Source organism: Aspergillus lucknowensis, assembly GCF_044049455.1.
Source record: "Aspergillus lucknowensis strain CBS 449.75 chromosome Unknown BJX67scaffold_11, whole genome shotgun sequence".
Taxonomy (NCBI): Eukaryota; Fungi; Ascomycota; class Eurotiomycetes; order Eurotiales; family Aspergillaceae; genus Aspergillus; species Aspergillus lucknowensis.
In genome coordinates, this window is record NW_027263555.1 from 200,718 (window position 1) to 214,340 (window position 13,623).

The 13,623-nt window shown below is 40.9% G+C and overlaps 1 protein-coding gene across 1 annotated transcript; it reads left to right on the top strand.

The window, feature by feature from the left end:
- Positions 1 to 813: 813 nt before the first annotated feature.
- On the top strand, positions 814 to 1,409 carry BJX67DRAFT_371013 (uncharacterized protein; the record flags this gene model as incomplete). The annotated part of the gene is made up of 3 exons (XM_071031007.1): positions 814 to 945; positions 1,116 to 1,277; positions 1,311 to 1,409. The coding sequence occupies 3 exons, from the start codon at positions 814 to 816 to the stop codon at positions 1,407 to 1,409; spliced, it is 393 nt and encodes a 130-aa protein (XP_070887989.1).
- Between the last annotated feature and the right edge of the window lie 12,214 nt (positions 1,410 to 13,623).

Sequence of the window (13,623 nt, forward strand, 5' to 3'; positions counted from 1 at the left end):
CCTGATTTTCTGGCGCGGGGTGCCATCTTTAGAGAGCTCTTGGTAGAATTGTAAACTTGCTAATCTGCTTGGATTAGAGGCATCTTGGTGGTCTTTATATATTCTAGTAATGGTGGATCTTCCCACCAATTTCTGGTCTGGAGACTTGATCGTCAGATTTTAAGGACTTGTTTGCAGCCCATTGTAGAGGAAGATATAGGGAGACACTCTTTCTGTTATCCATTTTGCTAGTTGGCTGAAACTGACAATCTCTTTACAACCCTGGTATATTAGTGAAATTCCAGGTCAAAACCTACCATCCACCTTCGCGTAGTTATATAAATTAGGCCTGATTAATGTCCTTACCAAAGGGTCACCAGCGTCGCGTAGCGGCTAGCCACTATAGTGAAGGCGAGGCTTTTCTCTATTAGACAGAATGCAAAATGGGAAGGTCGTCAAGAATGTGCATTATAGACGCATTTCTTCCGTTTTATTGACCCAATTCTCAACTAGGGGAGAGGTCATGGAGTCCCACGGAGATACCCGGGAATATGCACCGACTGACGATACTGCACATTTCCCCTTTGCTGGCCCCTCATGGCCCTCAGATTTGTGTTAGCACGTTCTCCTTACCTGACTGGTGTATCTCGAGAAAAGCCAAACGCCTCAGCCGGTGAACATCCACGTCCTCGTATTGTTGTAGGGATATGAGAGTCTCATCTCTCTGCCGCAGAGATGCACTATATTTCCTATATAAGCATTATGGAACGCGTGTCATGTCTGAATCCCCTCTATCCATGAGGACTAACTCCGTCCGATATAAGCATCGGCGCAATGGAAGCAACGGCCTCCTACCTGGAACGTCCCCCCAAACGCAAGCGTGAATCGTCCTACAGTCGATCTGGTCCTGCCGACGAAAGCAGAGGCGCAAAATCCATGGAGCCGCCCAACCCAGATTCCACTCGGGTATGCTAAGAAGCAAGCTCTGCACAAACCCAAGAACGCCACTCATCGTACTTCACAGCTGGAACCTCCCACCAACGATGAGAAGGTGGCATCGGCCGCGGAGTCCTTCAGACCCTTGGCTCGTGAGCTGGAGCGGCTAGACGAGAAAGGACCCCATCCTGGCCGCCCAGGCGGCACGCCTTGTCGCCCTGTACCGGCGCTTGTGGGACTCCTACGTCGCCAAGAACGCTGAAAGTCAACGCCTCGACAAAGAAAACCAGCAACTCAAGAATGCCAATGCCAGCTTCTCGGAAGAGAAACAACAGGCAGAGCTCTGCTCCTTGGAATATGATGTCCTCCTGTCCTCCTACAAGGAAGCACACTAGAAGATTGAAGAAGGCATTATCGGGGTACTAGAAAATTGGAAGGCACCCCTGGTCGACTCTGTAGATGCTGGCAAGCAGAAGCAAGATGGATCAGACTAGAACCACATCGGTAGACAGCTATGATAGTTAGCATTAAGTGGATGCTCGCTATTCCAAGTGGTGCTGGATCTACAGCACGCGGCATAAGGCTCTGTGCGTGTACTTTGTTGATTCCTATGTCGCACGTGTCTATCAATCCATCCACTGCTGTCCAGGCGTTGATTGTAACAGGATTCTTCGGAAAATTATACTCTCTCTCCCCTTTATATCTGCATACTCTGGCTGATTTACTAGGCATCTGCATATGCGACTGCGTAGTTCCTTAATCCATGTTAACCAGCCCAGCCGACGCCTCTACTGTAGATGGAGATGGTAATGCTCTCTCGCTAGACAGTAGGGAATCCCCTTACAGCGTCAAACCCATGGCGGATAGACAAGGCAATGGTTAGGAGCATTTGTACCTGTCAGGAGGATGTTAACAAGATGCAGCGGGGAGGCGGGACTTGCTACCTCTTGCAACAAACCCCAGGCACGACATAATCCCCCTATCACTGCGATAGTTGCCAAGAGGCCAGAGAACCCAAACATACCATAAGCCACACGAACAAGATGTTGTTGAAATTGGGAGTCGCGAACAGTCGGTTAGGCCAGACACAGGTAACCCACCGCGACGACCACATAGTCCACGGTGGAGAGTATTGGCAGGGCATAACCAGCCAGATCATAAGTTAGGTAACTAACGAGGATCGCCGCGACCTTGGTAGCATGGAGAACACATAGCAATGCATAAAATATCTTCACCCTGGCTGCAAACAATGGTATGTCGGACAGGATGAACTGTAGTCAAAGAAACTAAACAGCCTGTGAGCGCTTCTCCATAGTGTGCCCGACCTGTCCTCCTGCATGGATACTTACCTCCAGAACCGGTGGAAAGAATCCCGCTTATTCTTGTCGCTTCTATCTTTTGCCGTGTTTGAAACTGATGCAAAAATGGCACCACCGACAAATCTTTATCAGTTTATAAAGACCGAACCATGTTCTGACTGCAAACCTGAGTATTTTATGTCTCTTAAAGATTGGGTTTTGATGTGTGCAGAATCTGGAAAACCAGAGCTGGTAAGAAGAGCTGCTCAAGCCATTCTGGCTAGCGTCAAGAAGATATAGCTTGTTATCACAGCAGAGTATATCAAGATCTGTCCACATGGAAAGCTATACATGCTTAGAAAGGAGATGTCTCTTGAGTGTAAGAGGAGCGATAACCCAATTAATAGCCCTTGGTCGAATAACGTGCTGGTGATATACAATATGCTAAAATGGTTTAATATATTCACTATTTACAAAATGTATTTGGATAAGGGAGATAATCTTGTTTATAATAGGCTGCTGCGACAGTTTAAGGATAAAGCTATTAAATGCCTTTGGGATGCAGAAGCTGTTATAGAGCTTATATGGGACAATCATTACATGGTTTAGTTGGTCATATCTAAAGTAGAGTTGGTTGATATTGATGATTAACTCCAATTATATTAGGGTACGTACATGTATGGTGTTTTGAATCGCGTACTTATAGATAAGTGTGAACTTTTAGATCTATTAAGAGGTCTAAAGGAAGAGGTGTTTCAGAGTTGGTATATTAGTTGGTTGTTACAATCTAATCCTGAAGGGACACATCGAATTTTCGTTGTCCCACCAGCAAGAACTTTGTGGTGGATCAAGTATCGCTTTTCTAGCCAATTAGGGATGCTATTTATTGAGTTAAGAGTTGTATAAAACTTATATAAGATTCTTCAAGCAAATCAGCTATGCATAACTGCAGACCCCTAGGTAGACTATAAGACCACACAACACAATATTTCTTCGTGGAACTACTGGTCATTAAGAGTGATTTCTATTCTTGTATGAAGGGTATAGAAAGCTGGAAATGCTTTTTAACCATGTTACATGGATTACTTTAGATACCTTATTTCTTTCTAAAGGTGTTGCTGTTTCTGCTTTAGCAGAGGTTGATAGTACCTTCAACAAACTCGATCCTTGGCTTAATGGGTTAACAAGTGACCACTAGAAATCTTGAAATAAAGAAGAATATAGTTACTTGTTATAGACTTTTACTGCTTCTGGTAACTTGTAATACCTAATAGTTAGAGTTGTTAATTGCTACTATATTCTTAAGGGACTCTTCTTCCTCCAAATCTGATAACTCTAGGTACTTGATTGGTATCTTCCTCTTCCCATCTTCTCTAGCAGGCCTATCTAGACTTAGATATTAGATAACTCTTGCAAGAATTCTTTTGGTATTATCTAGACATCGTGAGTTACTATTAATCATGGCGTCCTTTGTATTTTGTTCCCATATATCTAAAGTAGCATGTTTAGCCTGTATTTCCTTTAGTTCTGCAAGATATCTTCCCTCAAGAAAGTCTTTATTGCGCTTGAGTTCTTTGATTGCCATATTTAGTTCTCTGTAAAGCAAGGAGACCCTCTCTGAATAATAAGAGTTGTTTAAAGCTTCAAGAAAAAGTTGTGCGTTTTTAGCCAGACACTCTATACTACTAGCTATCTTTCAAAGTTGGTAGACAGCAGAGTGCCTCAATTTATAAAGAAGTTGGAATAATTTGCTTCTTTTTTTGGTAGTAACTATTTTACCCAAATACTAGGGTAGAAGTTTGGTCCACTTGGTGAGCTCTACAGCCTCTAGACAGTCCCAGCTGTTTCTTTCTAAAAGTTGTGGGAAGTGAGTTTGAGCATAGGCGAAACAAGCTTCTTCCACCAATCTTTGTATGCTTGTCGTGATTAGGTATTGACTTTGGTAATTTATATAGACTAGATAGAGAGATAGGATTAGATTATTAATACTAATTTTTGCCTCCGGGGCTGATAATGCTGACTGTTAACAAATATTATAAAGATTCTTTTATAGGAGTACTAACCATTGATTTTATTGCTTTTCTTGTTGGCTGGTCGCGCCTTGGATTGGATCGCGACTTGTCTTGAAGTCTCCCTCTTAGAGATTTCCCTTATAGTATTTGCCTTGTCTCTTGCCACCTCTACTTCTAAAGCCTCTTGCTCAGCGCTCTAAGCAGGTGACACATTAAATAACTTGGGAAAATAGATCTTAGCCCTTAAAGCTAAGTAGAAAACTTAATTCTCAAGAAGTCTCCTGGCAATATTACATGTGTGGTTGATATTGTGTTCCTAGAGAATATCTATTAGGGCAGGTTTGTTCTATTAGAGCAAGCTTATTACTGGCTTTTGCTTTTAGATCAAGGAGTTAGTACTATAGAAAATGTGCTGGCAAGCTAGATAGACAAGTCTCTTATTAGGGTCTTTCTGATCTATTTTGAGGGTTGGGGGTTGCTCCTGAAAGTGTGGGAATAGATTGATCTTTTGTAAACTTGGGAGGGTGGCCAGCTTCTACAAATGGTCAGCCTGCTATTATATGGTAGCATCTATATTGATTTTTTTTTTTTTTTTAAACTCCGCGTCATGCTTACTAGTAGCTCTTATTAACTAGTAATGCAGGTTTGCATATCCAGGACCATCTATTTTTTTACCACTAGTAACCTAAGGACTGGTTCCTTGTCATAAATAGCATTTATATCACCTTGTGCCTCTATGCATTTTCTACCACATTTTTTGGGCTGTCCCTAGTGATAGTTTATTCGTGAATGCCTTGGCTTTGGTTAATTGGCCTGGACCTATTACTTGATGCATGACAAGAGAATAAACAAAAATGGCTTTAATGTTTCTTCAAGCAACAACAACAGCCATAATAGCTTAAAGATGGTGGTAACTTAGGACAAGAATACAACCCAATAATAAGTGGAAGTTGATTTGTAGAGAAACAAGACCACTCTCAGGGGTTAGATCTTAGGTGTGTTATACTTCTGGAGCTCAAAATAATAGGCAAATTTCTTCTTTTTCTTCCCCTTTTTACCTGGCTGGTTTACTGTAAACTCTAGTATTTCATGCGCCATCTTCTTCTCTAGTTCCTCAAATTAAACTTCGCAGCTTGCTGTTGGTTTGGGTAAGAAAGAATAATTATTAAATTTAACTGCAGGAGAAGACGGTGTAGACCCTGCTATTATAGATTTGGCTTTAACTGGCTTGCTGGTTTCTTCCAGCTGCTTGAAAGGGCCTTTGGAGGAATTGTCACGGCCTTCTTGGGGGTGGGGTTGGGTATCCTTCCTGGTTTCTAACATCTTTTTAGTCAGTTTCCGCGGACTGCACCTGGTTACTAACCATAAGTTCTAATCCTAATAAATTGTCTGCATGTTTTAGAGCCTGTCTTGAGAATCTGGAGTTTTTTGTTTAGCTATTTGTGTAGCGCCTGATTCTCCCTAGATTCTCTAGTAATTCGTGTGACTAGCATGGATGGCATGTTGAAAATAGCAATAGGAGAAAGAATACCTAAAAGTATAAAGACAAGCTTGGCTTCAACGACTTTGTTTGTAATATTATTAATAAATTATTTTAGAGCGACCTAAGAATGATTATGGATTTATGTTGCTTAAGGGCCGGGTGGTAAGTTTATCTTGTAATAAGAAAGTATATAATCTAGAGCTTTTGATGATGAGAAATGGTTTATATCTGGCTTAGAGGATTGGAGAAGAGCTGTTAGAAGACTTTTGGGGTAGATATAGTTACCCAAGTAGTAGGATTTCTCCAGGTTATCCATGTTGAAAAAGTCCTTGAGAATACCATGCAGCTTAGACTCATGTTGCTAGGCATGAATCTTTTGCAGAGTTTCTGTAAAATAATGATTGTAAGTGATTAGATGGCCCCTTTAATGTGGTAGGAGCAATTTTTTGGCCTTTTCTATTAGTATCTATTGTAGATCTTCCAAGGCAGGCATAATGATCTTTTCTAGCAATGATTTTGTAGTAGCTTTGTCTGCTATATAGCTAATAGCAAGGCAAAGAAATTTTTTGGCGGCTTCCTAGACTGCTATGATATGTTTTGTTGTTAACCTCTCTTATGGGCTATATTACTCCAGGAACAAGTCCTGCATAATCATGGGGTTAAAGGTGCCTGGTAATTCATGGCTTCTTGTTTTTTTAAGCAGGTCCTGGATATGACTGGTGTATTTGTTGCGGGTGACTAGAAGTTGTCCTCCTAGTATAGGTGCTCCATTATGGGAAGAATAAACCTGATGGTAGTTCCTATACTAAGTGATTTCTTCTATAAAATCTTTGCTTAGATTTTGGATAATAGCTTGCAAGTGCTTTTGGTACCTATCTACTGACTGGGTATTTTTAAAAAAGGGTTTATTATATATGCCATCAACTGCAGCCTGAACAAGGGATTGGAAAGACTGACTAATTTGTAGTAGGTAAGACTATTGTTTATTTAGTAAAGTCTAAGGCTTCCCGAGTTTCTCTAGCTGATACTGGCAATCATTGCTCTTGGACTGAATCTTATTAATCAAGCTAGGTAACTTGGCAGTAATCTAGTGGAGAAGTAATCCACTGAGTTGACTGTGTAACGCGTCAATACTAACTAGGCTGGGTGATATATTAGCCCATATACCTTGCTTGAAAAAATTCTGTTTCTTGTTATTCTAACTTGCTAGTGTCCAACTTCCTTATTCTAAATCCATATTCTTGAGTATATGCTAGCCAAGTCAGAATTTAATATCCTGGTTTTTGGCTAAAGATAGGAACATAGCTTTGCTTTTAGAACCTGCTATGAGTGTATCTAGCTTTGTGATAACCCCTAGTATTTGGCTTCTAGCTTGATCTGTGTCCCAGGCGAGTTGTAAGACTATCTGATTGGCAAAGTCATTTTTGGTTGATACAACCGCGAGTATAATACTACGTGGCTCTCTCATGTATGACTAGATAATATCTTGAACAAGCTGAATATCTATAGCTAATTAGAGCTTTGTTTTGGAATGAATAAGACCAGGAAGATCAATAATTGTTAAATGAGGTCTATCCAGGCCAGAGATTTCCACACGAAGGAGGTTATTGGAAAATGCTTTCCCGTGTGTTGATATTCCCATAACAGCTTTCGCGTTCTTAATTAGATTTGGCAGATGCTTAAAGCTATTAAGTTCCTTACAGAAGCTGCTCAAGCGCTTTTGCTCGATTTTACTGCGTGATTAATGGGGGACAATGGAGACCCTAATGCTGGCCTGTGGATGCTTGCGGAGGACAAGCTCTATAGAAAATTGCGTATAGAGACTGCTTTTAACAAGGAAAGAAACTCCTAAAATAGCTTCTAATACTAAGCTCTTTTCCAAAGACTAGTCCCCACAAATAATAATCTAAGGGAGGGAGATATAATGACTGATTCCCTAAGATTGCAGGGAGTTGATTGAGTTCAAGAGTTCAAGCTGCTTGTATGTATAGAGACCCTTAAGGGCATCTATGCATAGCTCTCTTAGAACTATTATATATTATAGAGGTGTAGCTAAATTAAGGTAATAAAGCCAATAGTAGAAGCAGGGCGTAAATAGTGAAGAAAATGTTAACTATTGGGGAAGTAACTCTTAATTTATATGCTATTAAGATGCATGATCTATAAGAATTCGGGTTCACGCGCAGGTAGTTATATGAACTGCAAGGAGTGCTCCTGTATCCCTTAAAGCACATACTAATGAACAGCAGCATGTGGGTGGAATTTGCTCTTCTAGAAAAATGAACTCCTTGCTTTGTGACAACAAGTAAAAAGTTAAGTTAACAAGGATCTTGGAATACTCTCCTTTCTATTATCCCTTCAAACCTAGAAGACCAAGCCCCTGGTTCCTACACCCTTTATTCCCAAGTCTGATAGGAACCCGAGCACCTGATTGACCACCTTTATCCATGGAGACGAGGAATAGTGTTGAAATAGGCGAACATCCTATCAACTATTAATTGGTACTGCCAGCTCGACAGGACAGGCACTTTGGGAAATATTTGTTGATGGCACTTTTAGGGGGGCTTTACCCAAGGTTTATATATATTAAAATTCACCTACTTTAAGGGTTCAGTTCCTGTATTTGAGGCTAAGCGTGTTACAAGGGTTTATAGGGCAAGATCTGCTAGTTTAGAAATTGCTAAAGTTCCGCAATGCCCAAATAATAGCGCCTTCAGCGCACCAGAAACGAGGCATTTTCTGGCCCTAACCTACTCTTATGGGCTCTGGTAATTGCGTTATTTAAGATGCAGCCTTGCGTTGGTTACTTTCCTGATGGTCCATGATTCAATAAAACAGGGCCTTATTGGCCATAAGTCTGTTTGGCTAAAGATGTAATTGATAGCTGCGAGTGCTGACGTACTAGCGCCTTCAGCCGACTGGCTACGTAACTATGATTGGTTTATAGCTGATCCCCCGCTTCAGCAGTTCAGTGGTTTAGTGTCTCCTGCTGCCAAGGGACAGATATTGCTGAGACATCTTGTCTTAGAAATAGCATGATCTTGGGTTGGTTTTATTTGGCTGGTCAAAATCCGGGCAATATACAATGCTGGGGGAGATCAACTTACACCCAGCTGAATTGCCTAAGTACCTCGCACATAACAAAGATACTATAATAGAAATCGAATTTATTCAACTATTGCTCTTGCCTTCCTGCTTTGCATACATACCTAGCAGGTCATGGAGGGGAATTCTATATCCCCTTGTGGATAGTAACTATACTTCCTTTAGGCCTATTTAACCTACCTAGGCTTCAAGTATAATAGATTAAATGGCATATAATACTTCCAGGCCATAGGTGATCTGATTAGCTCCTATATTGATCAAGGACATAGTATAAGAATGGCTCGCTCCAGCAATGAGAAGCGGGCTCGACAATAGTAGGAGTATCAAGAAGCTCTAGCCAATCATATCTATAAGCATCTAATAGCCCTTTGCAGATGGCAGGGACTGGCAGCTCCCCAGATAACCATCTTGGGTTATGCATTGCGCCCAGCAAAGTTCGCTTGCCTGGATCTCTTTCACGAACTCTCCTACTTGTTCAAGTGATAATAGTGAAGTAACACTGTACACAAGGAGAAAAGTATTAGTGTCGCGGATAAGCATGTTGCGAAATTTAGCCCTACCAGGGTCCTCTACTAGGTAACTACCTAGCTAGCGATTAAAAATAAAGCAAACAGGCCCATCAGAAGAGTCCATCTCGAAAACTATTAGTTAAAATATAAACTGTTTAACGCTCATCAGCCTCCTGTAAATAGCTACTGTATTACCTTCTCTGTTATAGTACTTAATATTGTTGGCAGCTGGATCCACCGAGCCTGATGGCTCAGGCACTCTGCCCCGAGTCACCAAGATATACTTCCCGCAGATGGGCTTCCTGGGCCTCTTGGAGTTTGATAAACTTGAACACTATGGTCAGCAAGAAGGCAGCCACCAGCGTGGCTCTAGTTATGATGGTGGTAATTAGCACCATGATAGACCAATCCCTATCTCATGCAGTATAGATATTAACTAGCATGGTCACAAGCCCAGCAGCTGCGTTTATGATGATTGGCCTGGACCTTGGTTGGTATGCAACTCCCATGTCAAAGGAAAGGACCACTTACAAGAACAGTCAATTCACAAGCTAGATGTAGTTGTTCTGCCATTCCCAGTAGAGCCATCTAAGTGCTGTGGTAGATGCCATAAATAGAATGCAGGCAATTGCTAGAAGTGGGGGGTTTTAGATCTTGTTTAGAATGGCCTGTCCCACATTGTCCTTTACCAGCGCGTCCTGGACTTGGCCAGATTTCTGCAGTACTATAAAGGTGCCTAGGACTATCAAATACCCTGCAAGCAAGGTCCAATAGGTGATGCTAGTAATAGCATTGTACATCTAGGGCATGGAATCCACCTCCAACAACATCTATACATACCAGGATTGTCCGGCAAAGGGGACCGGGTGCTGATGCTGAATCTGGGATGCCATCTGGCTTGCGCTAGAATACCAGACAAGGCTCTGATAACTTGCCGCAGTATATATCTAACAAAATAGTTAATGTACTGGTAAAAAGGGGAATGGCTGGCCAAAACTATCACAACGGCTCTACACAAGGAGCTGCGAAGACAGTGGCCTTGATAACGTCCAGAAGTTGAACAGGCCCAGATATGGGGGTCGAGTCTGCCCGGGTTCGTCGCAGCTTTCTGAGGGCCAGCACACTTGGCCTCGTTTTTCTGCCCAGATTGCACGGTAATGCCCTCAATTAACTTCCCTACGCTCAAATGGGCGAGATTCCTAGTAGCCAGATGATCTTTACTATCGGGCTTGTATTTCCTAGAAACATAATTAATGTCTGTGGATATATATAATCTAAAGCACTACGCACTTATTTTTAAGCTATGGTGATTCTACAGTATATGTTAATAGTATCTTCTTGAAATCATGTAAAGCAGGAATAGATCCACAAGTAATATAATAACCTCCTCTATTGCTACAATGATTTCTAGTAGCTGTACGCGATTTATAGCTAGATCATGTTAGAGATACCTAATGGCTGGATCTACATGTATTAATCTCATCCAAATATCCCTACCTTTACTAACCATGAAATTGTAAGTCCCCACAAGACAGAAAGAACCTGGTATTAATAGATTTAGCAGGAATAACCCCAGTTAGCCATGCACAAAATACTAGCAGACTATAATCCTCCATGCCTAACTAATATTATGTTGCCAGTACTGCCCTTTCTAAAGGTGCTTGGACGCCAAAGTTAACTCTAGGATTTGCTATTGACTGGGCCTGAACAACCACGGAGTTGATGCTTGCTTCTGGCGTGTTTAGCCACACGATTGTCTTTAACTATTGGACACTAAACTTACCTACTATATCATATACAGCCTAGCAATAGAATATGTACGTGATAATATAATATAGAGGGGTTCTTCCCGGCGGGCTTTTGCTGTGGGGCTAAGAGCAGTAGGGAATAGGCAAATATATAGTATAATAAGGGAATATTGGTTAAAATAAGCAAGACTAGGTCAACTGTGACCAAATTCGTCAGACTTTCATAGGTACAGTGTTGTAATATTAGCCAGTCAAGGACAAAAGCCAGCCGACATGAGTGGCCGATATAAAGGAGGTCTGGTCCGGGAAAGTAACTTGCCTTGCCAGTGGATTGGAGGATTGAATTAAGTCCTAATGGCTGGACTACCAATGAGATAAGCCTCTAGTGGCTTTAAAAGACCTTTATTCCTGCAACTAGACCCCGTATAGTAGGTCGATATCGACTTCTAGTTCTTTGACAGCCATGGAAGCCACCTCACGCCTGCCTTTGATAAAGCATGTAGCAATGATGATATTATACCTAATGCCTCCTTATTTATTGCATCTCTTGCAGCCACTAGATGTTGGTTGTTTTGGTCTACTAAAGCATGTATATGGGGAACTGGTGGAGCGCAGGATACGCCTGGGATTCAACTCTATTAACAAATTAGACTTCTTAAAGGCCTATCCAGAGGCCTATAAGAAGGTTTTTACACCTAATAATATCTAGAATGGCTTTGCTATAGCAGGATTATTACTATTTAACCCTCAGCAAGTTATTAAAAGGTTGAATATCTTATTCCGCACGCCTACCCCCCTAGGAAGCCGTGGAGATGCCTCTATATCTTTCTCAACGCTAGCAACGCCCTATACAGTCTGTTATTTGCAGAAGAAGGCATCTTTAATTAAAAAAAATGCTGGAAAGTGGTCTATAGAGCCCTTTAAAAGCTGCTTTAGAGCAGCTAGTAAAGGGCTTCGAGGTTGCCTTATACAATGCTGCCTATCTAGCAAAGGAAAATCACGATCTCCATACAGAAAACAACAAGGCAAAGCAGAAAAGGCGTTGATCTAAACGCCAGATACCTAACAGTGGAGGCCTATTGATACAGGAAGGTAGAGATCTCATGGTGTTGAGAAATGATCAAGAACGTGAGGCAGGGGGGTCTTTGATGATATCTACAGGTCAATATTCTGAAGCGCCAAGACATGCCTACCAACATGTTTAAATTGCAATACTCAGGGCTATAAAAGAACTAGATGTCCCATACCCTTAGATACCTAATTTTAATTAATATCGGCGTTGGTTGGTGGTTGAGAATTGCTTCAAGTTCTAAAAGCGCGTTGAAAATCAAGATAGTGATTAGTTTGGTCGGGTGTAATTCATCAACTAAACTTCGTTCTCTAGATATCATGTGGCTGCCCTGGTGCTCAATACAAGGGATCCTATTCAGATAAACCCACAATTTTAACCTGAATATCCTTCCATATCAGCCCTCTAGACTAATAATTTTGGAAGAAAAGAGCGCAGCCTCTGTTGTTGTGGTCGAACTAGATCGCTTTCAGTAATAGATATTAACTTATATACAGAATTAATTCTATAGCCTTATTTAAATTACAATATCCAATTACTATTAATTGCAATAATAGTAGTAGAAGAGTTTTCACATCAAGGGTGTTGTACTCCATACCTAGCTTCTGGAGAGTAGAAAAGTTCTCGAAGGACCCAAATTTGGGAGTCTTGTCGTACGTAGTTTGGTGATTTTGATCTTCAACAGTTCTTTCAGCATGTTACTGTGACGAAGGAGGGCATTATATATGACTTAAGTATCAAGAGGAATAGATACTAGATAACATAGAGGATAAATATACTTGAAGCTCACTAGATGCTTGCAGCTCCTGATCATTACATATAGAGACTGAGTATTAATATCGCATCCATCAAGTAGGAGTTGCTTAATTGTTAGTTTGCGTGTAGATAACTATACTACATTATAAAAATAGCATGTTAAGGATAACTAAGATAGTAGCAGGAAAAGATTAATAGTCTCCTATATACCAGGCCCGCTATAAACACAATAAAGTTCTTGTAAGCATTTTGGATAGAAATCATGTAGCAAGAACAGGAAATAAAATACTCCTAGAATTGCAAGCTATTATATATTTAGTATTTAGGGTAGCAACTAGGACATGAATAATTGCAACTCCTTAAGCCTATTAGTGTTAATAGTATCAATACTATTAAGAAGCACTAACTTGACATGTCACCCCACGTCATATTTCATGATTTTTTTTAGGAATAATTATAATCTCTACCAAATTACCTTTTCATGGCAGTTTCTATAAAAGAAACTGACAAGATAAGGGAGTGAATTAGCATGAGACTGTCAAGAAACAAGATATAATAATAAAACCGCTAAGGTAGGTAGAGCCTGAAATATCATGCCTAAGATCCCAGGAGGTAGGTCTAGAAACTTTGCCATGGCTTGGATAGCTTGATTGCTAGTATAGTAGCAAAAGACACGTATATATAGCTGAAGACTCAAGGTTAAAGGTTTATATAATGGAGAAGGGTAA